The 15654-nt window shown below is 35.9% G+C and overlaps 1 protein-coding gene across 1 annotated transcript in view; it reads right to left on the bottom strand.

Annotated features, from left to right (window-relative positions):
* DYNC1I1 (dynein, cytoplasmic 1, intermediate chain 1) overlaps positions 1 to 15654 on the bottom strand; it is a 312180-nt gene that overhangs the window by 262196 nt on the left and 34330 nt on the right. Inside the window, exons 3-4 of the mRNA XM_008565819.1 lie at positions 11115 to 11229; positions 8292 to 8382 (exon numbers count right to left, since the gene is read on the bottom strand). Coding sequence (XP_008564041.1) covers positions 8292 to 8382; positions 11115 to 11229 — 206 coding nt within the window. The remainder of the gene's footprint in view (positions 1 to 8291; positions 8383 to 11114; positions 11230 to 15654) is intronic.

Here is a 15654-nt window from a genome sequence, read left to right as displayed (position 1 = left end):
AAAAAAAAAAAAAAAAAAAAAAAAAAAAAAAAAAAAAAAATCCAGACCTCATCTCAGACCTGTGGCCTAGGTATCTGTGTTTTTAACAAGCTCTCAGATGAGTTTAATGAATTGGTTTCCAGATATGGAAGCCAAGCATCTCGATTATCTCAACTGTCATACTAGTCTCCAAGACTCTGATTGCTTTTTCTTCTGACTCCTTAACATAAGCTCTGCATCCTGTCTTCTGGAGTGCCTTTGTCCCATCTCTTCCTGTCCAAAATCTGTGCATTCTTGAAGGCCCAGCTGAAGTGCCTTCCTGTCCAAATATATTGGTCTTCAATAATCTCATTTAGAAGCAACTTGACTCTTCTTAGGACGAGAATAGAGAAGTACTTGAGACTGTTATTTCACAGTTCTCTTTGCCAATCTGCAATCCACTTGACCTGGGCAGTAGCCCAGCATCAGGCTTTAAAATTAGGTGTGAAGACGGTCCGCAGGATGTAACAAGCACTGCTATAATCCCCACGGGCCTCAGCATCAAGCCAAACACACTGCTAATCCCACCTGACTTCCTGCCCTGAGCCAGTAAGTAGATTTCTGCCTTATTTTTGAGAGAATATCATCACCTTGTTTCTCAGTTCCTATAGCTACTGCCAATAATCCCCCTGAAGCAAACTCCACCTTCAGGCAATTTGTCCAGCATCCTCATTCCTTCTCGACCAAAGAACTACATTGCTTTTACACGTGTCCTCATCTCTACGCCTACCCTACACTCATCCCACCCAGTTTTTTTGCAAGCTGCATGCATTCATGAATGCTCGTGCATGTATACACACACACCCCCACACACAAAAACACACACACTCTTAAGTTAATAAACATTTACCAAATGCCTAATATGTGTCAAGGCTCTATGCAGGGTAGTAATAAATCAAAATCATTTGTCTCAAGTGAATATACTACAAATTAATCATAGATGATTTGGGAATAATAGTTATGACATTATTGCTCATCTCTACAAGTACACATATTTGAGCGCTATACTACATAGCAACATTTTCTTAGATGGCTTCAAATTAAAGTTGTCGCCTTACTAAATGAGGGCTCTTCACAAGTAAGAATAATTCCTTATTTTTATATTCCTTGAAGGTCTAGCATAATGTCTTGTAGACAATAAATTCTTAACTGTTTATGAAATGAGTAGATGAACGAATGAACACATGAATGGTCTTTTCTGTAGATGGGTGTGAAGTATGAGGGCAAGCTGCTTCCAAAAGAAATAGTTTTTACTTTCTTTATTAAAAAGTGAAAAAGCAAATCAGGGCATGTTTGCTTAATTTCCTTAATATCCCCAAAGCACTCACAAGAAACTCAGTCTTTTATGGCATGACATCACCACATGGTTCCAGGAGAGTTTTCAGACTCACTTCCACTTTGAAGAAGGAAAGCCTATCTTTAAAACGCTGGTCATGTTGCTGGTTTGTGTTGAGAATCAAAAAAGACCCAGCCATCTTCCCTACCAATTGAACTTAGCAACTTTACTAAGTCCTTGAAGTGACTGTCTTGGAACCCAACTTTTCACATTCCTCCTGTTCTCTCTAAGATGGAGAGACAGATCAAGGGCAGAACACAGAGCCCTCCTGAGTCCCACAGTTTCTCTAAACTCTTGTTCCACATGTCTTCCCTGTCAAACAAGTCACTAGTTACTGATCAGACAGTGAAAACAATTTGGGCAATGTGAGCATATTGCCAAAAAGAAGATCTCTAGTCAATGTCATTGCCAAATATCTATTTTTTAAGTGCCATTTCCAAAAATAATACACTGAATAATAAAGACATTTAAAAATCCATCATATCACTCAGCCTCTCACATTTATTACCATGATGTCAATTAAGGAAGAATGGTATTTAAATAGTGAGTTAATATTTTACTGCCCAGCCTCAATTATTTCCTTATTTAGCACTGGCAATGATGATGATGAAGATTTTTTTGACATCAGAAATAATATTTGAGGGGCCAGCCCGTGGCTCACTCGGGAGAGTGTGGTTCTGATAACACCAAGACCCTGGGTTCGGATCCCTATATAGGGATGGCTGGTTTGCTCAGTTGGGAGAGGTGGTGCTGACAACACTAAGTCAAGGGTTAAGATCCCCTTACTGGTCATCACTTTAAAAAAAAAGAAAGAAAGGAAGAAAATTTGCACAATACAATATATGTTTATATCAGGCTCTTTTTAAAAAGCCCTTTTCTTAATTTACTATGTGAGAATCTTCCCTGTGTTGACTAATACTCAAACCCTAACATGCAGCTCCATTATGGGCCACACTAAGCCAAGAAGTAAGTCCATGTGAACTGGATTCAAAAAGAAATGTAGGACTTCCCGTCGTAGAGCAAAGTCCTGTTTTCTCTAAATCTTACACACAAAAGATCTGCTTCAAGCAAGCAGTTTCTCTAGAAGAAAACTCAGCAACCTGTTGCTAAAACAGATGCTTACTCTGTTACTGTAACCGTGAGGATACAAAGAGTACACTCTGCCTGAAGATGAAGTGATAAGAGATCAAAAATTTTTAACTAATCTGCTAATGTGCTACATAAGGAGAAAAGCCCACAGTGTAAATCTTATTTTAACTTCCAAAGAGACTGACTATTAACAAGTCTTGAATTGGCAACTTCAGTCTCCCTGAAGTCCAATTAGCTGGTTGCGTCCTGTTAACTTCTGTTTATATAATGATAATTTTATAAAATTACAAAATTCTATTAGACTATTCAGTGTTCCTTGTAGTCTTGCATTATTTTATCATACTTTTTCACCATTACTAACACCTTCTTTATGCCTTTCCTTCAGCCTCTGATTCATCAGAGCATCTTGGAAGATGTTTTCACTAAAATGGGTGAAAAGTCCTTTGAGGCTTACATAGTTCCAGAGTCCTGGAGAATCTGAGTGTGAATCAAGATGAAATTCCCGGGGATTTTCTGTTGGATATTAGGCCTATGTGGCCCCTGAGCACATTTTCCTCTCCTGAAGTCACTCAGAAAAAGAAAGTTACTACATACAGCCAGTACAAGTTACCCATAAATTATTCTAGGCCAATCTAATTTCCTTAATTGAGAGTTCACTAGGCAGTAGACCAGGGAAAGGCTGAGTATATCAAATATCTGAATTTCACAAAAGTTTTCTGTCAAGCAGAAACTAAATATTAACTATATGCAGGCCTAATGAGGATTGCAGAAATCTGTCCTTTTATCCTTGAATTCTAATCTGGAGTATACATGAAGCTGAAAGCCTGAATGACCTCTAATCCATTCTCTTTGTACCTTTATTCTCCTGTTAAGTGCTTCAGAAGACATGACTCCATCTGCTGCATTTGAGGTCCCTTGGGAGGGGCCCCACATCCCCAGAGAAAATCTATGGATATAAGTGTTTTTGGTTAAGAGATGCTGATAGTTGGGATGATAGGCATCGTTTTTAAACACTACGGGATTATGTTGGGGGCAATAGGGGAAATTTGAAGTTAGTGTAGATATTAGATGAAATAAAAATATATTGAAGTAGAAAAATAGAGATACTTGATTAGAAAAGCAGGTTCAGCAGTTTGCACAGTAAGATGCCATTTATCGTTACATATGATGACATACATATTATATGGAAGAATATACACTAAAGTGTTAAGAGTGCTAGTCTGTAGTGGTGGAAATATGTTTTTACTTTCTTATTTTTGCTTGCATAAATTTCCTAATTGTATAAAATGCACAGGTATTGTTTCTGCAGTAATAAAAGATTGTGAAAATAAAATATTGGGAGAGGGCTTGAATGTCCTGATTGATTAGAACTTAATAATGGGGTAAAGATCACAGATGGTTAAAAAAGAAGATAGAAATTAATTCTATTACCCCCTTCCCCCTCATCCAATGCCACTTCTCACCAAAGACAAACATGAGAAATCTCCCCTTCTGACCATACTGTTAAGGAAGTTATGGGATGGGTGTTAGTATTTTAACAGCAGATTGAACAATATGTTATCACACTGGGAGATAATCATTTGGAAAGTGTTCATCCTTGAATCAGGCTCAGGACAGGGTATCGCCTATACCCTGGTGTCCAGGTTAACTTTATGAGGTCAATACACTAACCTAGGTTCTGCAGGCCAGTGCAGCCTCTAGTTTAGTTTTGTCACTGAAAACCCCAAGGGATCACAACTAAATACAAGAAGAGTCCTAGAGCAAAGTCCCTTGTGAGCCATCCATGGGAACGAGAAGAATAAATGTGGGCTGAATGATTATCATGTAGACAGATTCATTTCTGGTTGGTATCCACAGGTTAGTGAGTAAGGGTTGGGCATAGACTACAATTTGTCCTTGGCCTTGTCATGTTCAACATATTTACATAATTATTTGGATAAAGATATAGTCATGCTTATCAAATTTGAAAACGATACCAACATGTTCTATGAGAGAATCTAAAAAGATCTCTTCCCCCTAGAAAAATGACTAAATCAAACTATAAAAAGACCAATAAAACTAATAATGATAATAACAATAATAGCTAAAACTCATATATACTTACTATATGCCAGACTCCTTTCTAAATGCTTTACAGACATCAATTTGCTTAATCCTCACAATAACCTTATGGGGCAGGTCCTATATCACTTATATCAATTGTTAGATATAATGTAAGGTAGAGGTATAGATTGTAGAAATTTGAATTAACCTGCCTACATTAAAACCTAGCACTATAGCTATGCTTTGTGTGAACCTGAGAAAATTACTGATGCTCTCTGTGCCTTAGTCTCCTCATCCGTAAAAATTAGGATGATAGTTCATCCAAAAAACATTTATCAGGCACCCACTATATGGATACAACCTCAAATATCACTTAGTTCCTACTCTCAAGGAATTCATCACTTGCTAAGGAAGAGAGACGTATTCAAGTAAACAAAAGCCATTCTTCAAGGGCTATAAAGGGCTAATGCTTCACTAGTGCATAAAAGATACAGGCTGTTGGCTTCAGATTAATAGTCTTTATCACATTGAGAAAATATTTCTATTCTTACTTTACTAAGTTTTAAAATATTGAAATAAGTATTTAAATTTCTTAGGTATCATCAAGTACATATTGCAATGATTATTTTCTCTCTTTGACCTTTTTATATGCTAAATTATGGTAACACATTTTCCTATACTAAAATATCCCTACATTTTTAAGTCAATACTAATTAATCATAGCATAGTATCCTCTAAATATTGTGTTGGATTCTAGTTGTGTACAGTATACTAAATATTTTTTTTCATTTAAGTGTTTAAGTAAAACTAGCCTTTCAAATGTTTTAATAGTAAAATTTGGAGTTTTTTAAAGATCTAAAAGCTTGTTGTTTGTCCAATATGATTAACTGAGCAATGATTAATTGATTCTACCAAAACTAATCAAGAGAAAGAATATCACAAATATAAATTGTAAATGAGAAGTGGGCTATATAACAACAAAAGTAGAAACTACAAAACAAATTATGATTCTTTAAATTATTTTAATTAAATTATACTAGTAAATTGAAAAATTATTATATATTTCTACTCTCTACTTACCCATTTAAAAAAATTTACTCAACTGCTCTTAAAATTTTAAAAAAATTTTTGTTATACCTTTTTTTAAAGCACTGTTTTAACCTCTGCAATCAGGTACATGGAGCGTGCCAATTTTCAGATTAACCAGTTACAGGGATTATAAGAAATGTTCACCAGTTTTGGCTGTCTAAAGAAAATTTTAGCTCTGGTGTGAAATTTTGACAAATGAATGATAGAATTTATGGGCATCTTTGGGTATGACCAGATGTGTTAATTTGATTCCTAAGTTATCTTCCAGAAGATTTTTCCATTTTTCAGAGTCCAAATTCTGCACAAATTTATGACTACAGAGTCATAGTCTTAGGAATTACCAAGCTCTGTTCCCAGCCTCATGTTTTATGAAGTGTTAAAGTTAATAGTAATTGTTCTCAAAGATATTTCCTTTATATAAAAAGGTATTCCAAGTGGAATTTTAAAAATTGAAATATAACAGTCTTCTGCCATTTAACTCTCATATCTATTTTATTAAAGCAAAAACACAAAATTGTGTGGAATTTTCCTAAGTTCAAAATAAGGGCAGGATTTACTAAGCTATTTCTTGTGTGTTCTCTTCAAGCAAACCTTCGTGCTCAGTCTTTCTGAAAACTCTCATTTTTTAATATCAAATTTCTTGCATTTCTATGAAATCTGCACTTAGCAAGGGATTTAGTCATTGACTTCTAGTTATTCACTCTTGCCAGACTTTCTTATAAAGAACTGAAGGTAGTTGAAGTTTCTGTGGGGCGGGAGTAGGCTGCAGCTCTTCTAAAGTGATTTGCTAAGTTAAAAAGAAAAACATCACATAAGAGAGGGAAAGAAATGAAGAGTGATGTTCTTTGAGAAGAAATAATTGCTGCTGTCTCCAGAGTACTAATGGCATAGGTCAGCTTTCTCCAGAAAGTTTTCAAAAGGGCTCATCAACTGTGAAGTCAGTTGTAGAATTTAATGCTGCCAACTGCACACCTTGAAGCTAACCAGCAATGACACACCACCATCACTGTATAGAAACAGTCAAATATATTAACTTAATGACAGGCCAGTGGACCTCCTAAGGAATGTGATCATATTGTGCCAGCTCTTGAATAAATGTTAGATCTTATGCAACTGTGTTATTATTACTTTTTCCCCTCAAAGACCATTTGAAGTGTTCAAAGCAGATGACAGAAGACATGTCCTGCCCCAAATCACAAAGAGGATTTGCTAAAATAAACAAGCTTTGTGCCCACAAAAAGCTGTACTTTTATTTTTCTCAAATTGAAAGCAGTGTCCACTGATTTGAAAGGCCCTATCAAAACAAAATACTGAAGTCTGAAGCACACCAGCAGGCAGATACAGGCGAGATAATTCCAGTTTTATATGTTGGTTTCAAAAAGCAAAGAAAGTCTACAGCTCAGGCCAATACTAGTCTACCCTCATGTCTGTATTTTTGTCTACCAAATTGCTTACGCTTGTTAAAAAGAGTGTACTTACAGAAGAAATGCTTACAACAAAACATTAGGTAAAAAAGAAAAATGCAAAACTTTATACCTCTTCCCCAATAATGCATATGGTGCCAAGAAATGTACACAGGTAGAAAGAATTGAAACGTACATACACAGGACAAAAGTCTGATTTATTAGAACAGCAGTGCTGTGGATGATTGTCTTCTTTTATTTGAAGCTTGACTGAAGTATTTTATGATTTTTCTTAAAAAATTAAGATTCAAAGCACAAATTGCCAACCCACAGGCCAAATCTGGCTCATATCTGCTTTTAACAAAAGTCATTAACATTTAACATTTAGGGGATTGTTGCATTAATACGTGGACATCTAACTTGTGAAAAATTGGAAGATGTGGTAAAGTTGGGTCCATGTTCCCACATGAGCTCAACCAGCTTGGGCTGTAAGGAGGCCACCTGGCCTGTAAAAATGAGGTGCTTGCTAACCGGTTGCCACAGGCCCCCACCCCACACTCGTTATGACACATGCCTGTGGGCACCTGCATATGCGAATCCTGGTGAAGACAACAGGATTAAGAGAAATACTGCAACTCCATCCATATTAATAAAACTTCTTTCCTCTTTTCACATCTCTACCTTTTGGATATATCCTCAGTGGTCAAATTAGAGAACGTTTATATCCACTTTCAAAAATTGTATATAATCTGTGAGTATACACAGTGTGATAAAAATTTGGCAACTGACTCACCAAACAGAAGCAGCCAACCCTAATAATAATAATAATAATAATAATAATAATAACACTTTGGGGTCTGAGTTCTCAAATTATTCAACTCTATGAAGCAAATAAGACTCTTGAAAAATTAAATTCAGGGTTAGAACATCTCAGTGTTCTATTCACAAAGATTCTCGTGGAAACCAAAACCAAAGTAAAATAATGAGAAGCTACATATATACTCAATTTATCTTTGGTTCCTCCCTGCTTTTCTTAGGCCTAAGCTAATGGATATGTTTGGATTTGTTAAGTAAGACACATGGCGCTAAATTACCTCACTCAGGGAAGAACGATATATAAGCTTATCATTTCTCATGTTCAAAATCATTGCTATGCCGCTAAAAATAGCAAGCCACCATAAATTTAAACATAAATGACTGGGTGTACAGCAGATGCATGCACATTTAACAGTGTTTTAAGGTTTTTGTTTGTTTCTTTGTTTGTTTTGTATTACTGACATCCCACCCTGGCCTTTTAAAAGGATAATTCTTACCTTGTTAATGGCCCCAGATCGCCTGAGTCTTGGCTTCCAGCTTCACTGGGAGTGCTCACTGATTTCGAAGAGGGAGACATAGGGGTTGGGACTAAATAATGAAAATAACAGGTATCCCATGTTAAAAAATGCAGCGGCTGCACTGGTGAAGAGCAGTGTCAGACAAATCAAAACAAATGAGCCCAAATTAAAGTGATCGTATGGCCAGGAGAGATGAGATGGGATAAGGGGGGAAAAAAAAAAGGAAAGAAAAGGAAGAAAGTCAAGTGAATTTTTCATATTTTTGGAAATTAAAATTTGAAATGAATTTAGACAGAATTAATTTAGGGATTCTGAGGCCATGTCCACCTTAACAAAGTAAAATGGAGAATCAAGATAGCTATTCAGATAATTCAAGTCAAATATCTCTGTAGAATGAACTATCCAGATAATTTCAATTCTTCACATTACTTTGTTAGTATAGATGTGACCTATTAAAAATACAATGGAGTGTCTATAAAACTTTAAAATATTATGAAATAAGTGATTCTGAATGATTTTAAATGTTTAAGGAGAGTCATAAAAGTCTCTCACATGTCTGCATATGGAGGGAAATGTATTGTCTGTAAAATAGGAACTGCATTTGCTATGAGAGACTAATGACAGATAGAGAAAGGGTAAACACTGAACCTAGTAATTTAGAAATCTCTTTCAAAACAAAGGAAAATTCCAGGCTGCTTTATTTTTACATTTAATTAATAGTTTCATCCCTGTTTACTGTTTACTGTGTTTGAGACTTACTTTCCTTTGCCTCCGGCAGCTCTAGAAAACACTGCCATGTGCACAGAAGAGAACTGCCACTCTGAAGACAGGAGAAACAAGTTCAAAGATCAAGGTCAGCACAAGCTGAAAATCTGAGAGCAAGGATAATAAAAGAAAAAAACTAAAGGAAATGAAAACGTATTTTTTTCTATCCTTCAGATACAAGCCAAATGTCCTTCGGATAGAAGCTGCGCCAAATAGCCAAGATGGCTCCAGGCCAGACAATTCAACGGGTTCTCAATATCACACATGCCAAAGAAGCCATATGGGCAGAAAGAAACATCAATACTTAAGTGCAGATTCCCATTTGGTTTCAATCATGTGCAATTTCCTTTTATTTATTTAATAGGGTAAAAGTCTTAACTATTTTGTCCAAATCCTGTAACACAATGGCAGATCTGTCAAGAAGCTAGGAATTTTCATGTGGTTCTACAGTTAATTCACTGATTACCTGCTGCGCTAAGTCACAGGGTTAGTCAGACAGATGAATGAAAAATGAAAATGGGGTCCACCCTGGCTAGGGCCCCTTGGCAGAGATGCAGAGATAGTTCAGAAGTTGGTCACAGTGGAGGGATATTTAACTATTTTGTTATTAAAGTTTAATTACTGGCTTTAAGAAGGGTAGGGGAGAAAAGGACATACTACTACTGTGTTTAACCAGTGTTCACATTGTAACAGAACTTCAAAGGTTATTTTGTGGCACAAATATAATTGGTTGCAATGTGTCTAGTTCATATCACATGTCATCCAAGTACAAAAAATCTGTCAGCTCCTCAAAGAAGGTTCATCAGTCAAATATACCATAGTTTACATTTTCCACCACATAAAGAAGTTAAACAAAATAATCTAATTTTATTGGAGCTTAATATTGTTAGACATGATTTTACATAAAATGCTTTTTAATGTTGTTTTAGTTTTATGTGTATGTATGAAATTACATCCAGCAATACTTAATTTGTAGGCTTATGATAACATATCAGAATATTTATTATATATGTTCCTTTTCTTATTTATATTGATATAAACATTCATCATTTTGTTGTACGTCGGATAATTTTTATTCTTAGTTTAACTATGGAAATAAATAAAAATTTATTTTAATATAAAAGCCAATGATGTAATTAAAAGAAGACAAACCATTTAAACAGGAGAACTGATACTGTATTTATTTATGTGTACTATTTTAAAAGTTTTTTGGGTGTTTTTTTTTTTTCTTTTTTTTACTGTATTGGATATCATGTAGTTTTACAGACACCTTAGGATTACTCTTAAAAGTATGGAAAACAAAAGGATAAAAGAAAAGTAAAACTATCACATGAGCAACAGAGAGGTAGTGACAGAATAAACACAATATGCACATGTTACCTTCAGCAAAAACAAAACAAATAGTTCAATATCCAATCCTTAATGATAAAATAAGGTCATGGACAATCAAGTAGGAATGAATGAGTTGGAGGAGGGATGTTGCAGCGAAAATGCTAATTAGCAGTGAAATCAAGATACACAATAGTGTCAAATAAATTTAAACTTGTTAATTAGCTGCTAATCTGCCACCATTTAAAATTTTCCTTCAAATTTCCCACTTAGTATTGTTTTTTCATCATGGAATAACTCTATGCCTGTAATGGTTATGAAACTTATAACCACATTCACAGTACTTAGATTGGCAAAGAGAGGTTGGGATTTGGCAATGGAAATAAAGAACAATTTAATAGAAAATTCCAGAATTACTTGTATTTACCAAGTGGCAACTCATTGAGCAAGTATAAAATCTCCTAGTAACACAGTGGAGAAAGTTATCAGTCAATAAGTGCAAATTGCTAACAACTTTACAACCTTTCCTCCCCTCTCTTCCAGCCCCCTCAGTTCCAAAAATACATGCAACCTGAACTATAAGCCACAGAATTTATTTTAAAATAAAAAATAATAAAGCTGAAGACTTAAAAAGAATAGTCAACGCTGGACATGGTATATCCCATGCAAGTCAAATTTGAAGAATAGTAACAAAGCACTCTTAAGTACCTAGAGGGGGCTCGGGTGATATACCAATGCTCTGCAACAAAGCCTCTGTCTCTCGACGTTTGCGATCAAGATCGGAGTCGTCCTGAACGGGCTCTTTCTTCTGCTGCATATCAGCCTAAAAAATGTAGGCGTCGGAAGGAAAAGTTAATATAAAACTAAATGTATGCTTTTCCTGGCTTAAACTAAAAATGGTGAATGCATGGCAGTGAAGACAAGACAAAAGCCCTAAATAGACATAATCATATATATATATGTGGATTTTTAAAAACACTATAATAGCTCCATTTAATAATTACTGACTCAATGCTTTCTCTCTTTGTGGAAGGCTTTTTCCTGCCTCTAACACATGGCATGAAAGTTTCTCTCACCCAGTTTTGGATGAAACTATCAAGGCTAGGGAGATGCATTTATTAAAAAATTCTGTCTGCTTTTTTAGGCCTCCCTGCCCCTGCTGAGACATGAGTTCTTGATGTTGTGCTTGTAGTATTCATGCCCCTTGTTTGGGATTGTGCAAACAAGGAATTGTTGGGATCTGGCTGAAAAGTAAAATCATTTACAGAATTCTGTAACTGTAAAACACTATTTGTATCAGTAGGATAAGTTTATCATGGTTTAAAATAAACTGGGTTAAAATCCATATTAGGGCAGGTGAACAATATCAATACATCTTGTTACTTGATTATGATTTTTATAGGATTCCTTTATACATACTCCCTTGAAGAAAATTATAGTGTAGAAAAACAGTACCAAAAAATCATTTAGAAGTTACATTCACAAATTTTGTCTAAAAAGCACATTACGTGTGAGCCTCTTAAAGTCAGATCCTTTGCCAAGTTTGTGTTTTTATAGGATAGTGACAAATTAAAATGCAGGTTAAAAAAGGTCAGTAGTGGAATTCTGGGGGAAACTTAAAAATTCCAGGGCTCTTCTCTCTTTCATAACACAGTTATTACTTAAGACATGGTATCTGCCTTGCATCTGAAGCATAACATCATACCTGTTACATAGCTGTCACAACCAAGCTTTGTGAGCTTACAGAAGTGAAGCTGTCACAAAGCTTCTCAAAAACAAATTATCCAGTAATCAGACATACCTTCTTCCCCAGGGGCCTGTTGTGTACCCTAACAGGTACATTACCTCCTTTGGGCATGCAGAGTACATTTCACAGCAGAGAAGCGTAATTTATATTGTGGCATTAAAAGCAGAAAGAGTTCATGCAACTTTTGACTCACTTTCAGACAGTAACCTAAACACTGATTATAAGCTAAGTGCATCTTTGAACATGGTGCTGTGCTCAACACATTTATTATTCACGTTAGGCTTCAAATGTACTCACACTTTTGAAGTCTATTTGTCATTTCAAGGAAAACTGCCATTTTGGAGGCCAATAAGGACTAATGAGAGTTCCAGAGTATTTCAGGCACTCGCATGTAGCCCAAAATTCTGAAATGGCAGTTTAATCTCTATCAGTGAAGATACCAAAGTTCACATACTTTTCCAATTTTAACATTTAAACTACTGAAGCAAGTTCCAAAGTTTATGCGTACAAGAGAGGCAAAGATAGAACTAAGATGAGAAAAAGGATGCTGTGGAGTGAGGATCTATATCTACATTCACTTATAAAGTTTAAAGAAGGAGGAATGCAAAAGAGAAATGAAAGAAAAGGGAATTACCACAACAGTTACTGAAATGCAGAAGAAAATACTAAGATAAGCAAAATTTGTCTTAGGAATCCAATGTAGAACAGTATGGTATTACAGTGAAGAGTTAAGCCATAACTGAATGTCACTTTTACTGAGAGCAGAGACATGATTGTTTGCTTACCACAATATGTTCACACCTAGATCAGTGCCTGGTACACAGTAGATGCTCAATAAAAAAAATGTGTTGAATGAATGGATTGGTATCTGTCTTTGGCAATTGTTACTTTGTAAGAGCTATAGAATCTTAGAATTACACATAATTTAGGCCAATTTTCACCAAGTGTACCCCCATTCAGGAAGCCCCTTTACACCACCACTGTTGGAATAAAGTAATCTAGACGTGTAGTGACCCAGTCCTCACAACAAAGCCACTTCTACATTGTAGCAACTAAAAAATCTTTAACTTTCTCACATTCTTTTTGACAAAAAATTATTGAAAAATAAGAATGCCAGAGGAAATGAAACTGAGAAGCCCTGATGAAGCTTATATAAGTAGAAAAAGAGCTGCCTAATCTTTTCCTTTTGAATAAACTTAGGTCATATTACCCAAAACTTTCTGTCATATATGTCCTATGCAGAAAGGCACAGGATCTGTTTTTGGTTTGTTTTTTGAGATTTATTCTAACATTAACCAGTAAACGTTCAAGAGACATACTGAAGTGCTGGCCGGTTAACTCAGTTGGTTAGAGCACGGTGTTATAACACCAAGGTCAAGGGTTCAAATCCCCATACCAGCCAGTCCCCCCCCCAATTTTTTTTAAAAGAGAGACATATTAAAGGGTAAATCACATACATATCAACATGTGTAATCATACTTTGTGCAAAAATAGTGCACCTGAATTCCATCACCAAAATTTCACTTCCACAATACAAGGTGCCTCCGCAACTCATTCTCTGCTTCTGCCTTTTTTAATTACTAAGAGAACAGGCAATATAATAGCATATATCAGTAAGAACAAATGTCCATCTAGATATAACAGAAGCTTAGGAATACTATTAACACTCAAAATTGACCATCAGAAATGTGAAATTAAGTAACTGGGGCTTATTAGAAATAAACGTAGTTACTACCTGTTAACAAGTAACCACCTTAAATGAAACAAAGTGTTCCTTCATCCAAGACAGCTATACCAAGTGCCCTAGTCATGAAACTTTTGATTTTTCCCTTGTAAATGTTACAGAATTCTACTATGTTAAATTAACTCAACAGGGAGTGATTGTATCACACTAGTAATTAAAATTGTCTAGCTTTTCTAAAAGGATGACCAATAGGCAATAGGAGAACAAGACTGGAACCAGGGAGACTAGATAAGGAGTTATTTGCCATGGTACAGGTAAGAGAGATAGTAGTGGCTTGAATGAGAAGTAATGGTAAGAAGTGGGCAGAGTCTGGACACTAGCACTGAGAGGACTTGCTCATGGATCAGATAGGAAGAAGACCCCTGGGTATCTGGCTTAATTACTGAATGGATGGATGTGTGATGGAGCCATTTACTGAAATGGAAAGAGAGGTTGGCATGGTTGGGAGAGAGGGCCAAGAATCCTGTTTGTCCATGTAAACTCTGAGATGCCTAGAGGACATCAATAGGAGATGTTGGAGACTCAATCTGGTGCTGAGTCTGGAGCACAGGGAAGAGGCAGGAAGTGGCAGTATAATGTTGGAGTCTTATACATGTAGAAGATTTTAAAGACAATAGATTGGATGGGTTACTTGGGAAATAAAAGAAGAGAGGAAGGGCAAGGAGAGAGCCTGGGACACTCCAATATTTAAAGGTTGGGAAGAGGAGCAGGTGTGAGCAAAGGGCCCTGAGACGAAATGGTAAGTGAGGTCAGAGGGAATCCAGGGCTCGTCCCAGAAGCTAGGTGAAGAAAATGTTCCAGGCATGGAGGAATCAACTGTGTCAAATGCTACTGAGAGACTGAACAAGAAGAGGATGGATACTTGACCATTGGATTTGGAATGACGGACGTAATAGATGACCTCAGCCAAGAACAGTTTTGATGTAGGCATGAAACGTGATTACCATGAATTTAGAAGAGATAAACAAGACATAGCAAAGGAATTTTGCTATGAGCCATTAATTTTCTATTTGCCCCTCCTGTTATCAACTGGAAAATCTTGGTGAAAGGTATACAGGTATAAATACCATTTTATATGTTTATATTCTTGAAACTCTTCTGTCAAGTCTTAAACTATTTAAAAATAGAAAGCTACCAGAATATTTTAAAAAATTAAAAATTTGCAGGGTACCTTTTCCCAGCAAGTGATATTTCTGTTTATGAGGAGTAATCACAGCTGAGACCCAGAAAGGATAATCAAAGAAAGAAAATTTGTCAACTGAGAATTGTCAATAACTTTTCCAAAGACAGTTCCACATTTATTAGAGGAACAAGTGAGGACAGCCCAGGAAACCCCTTTCCATCTTACCTTCCAGCAATTCGGCAGAAGGCCAAGGAAAGAATGAAACTTCAGGGTGGTCCCCATTAAATTCACCTCATTTAATTGCATAAAAACCAATGTTTCCTGAAATTGGGCCTGAATCTTCAATTGTCGCCACTATATTTACTTTGAAATCAGATTTCATCTACAGTGCCACAGCCAAGAAAGCAGTTGACATCCAAAAGGGCAGAGAGTGGTAATTTTACACAACATGTACATAGTTTTCTGGATTCTGTGGAGATAATGAAACTGGGTGGTCCTAAGTTACACCAGTTTTCAGAATCAGAGCAAAAAAAATCACTCAGTTTAGCATTAAAGAGTATTTTGTTTCTTTTTAATTCTAAATTTACTTGCTGGGTTTTTTAAAAAATATAAACCTAAAGAAGGTTTATAAAAA

Source organism: Galeopterus variegatus, unplaced genomic scaffold (assembly GCF_000696425.1).
Source record: "Galeopterus variegatus unplaced genomic scaffold, G_variegatus-3.0.2 Scaffold206, whole genome shotgun sequence".
NCBI lineage: Eukaryota > Metazoa > Chordata > Mammalia > Dermoptera > Cynocephalidae > Galeopterus > Galeopterus variegatus.
The sequence above is the reverse complement of the archived record's forward strand: the minus strand, read 5'-3'. Positions and strand labels throughout refer to the sequence as shown.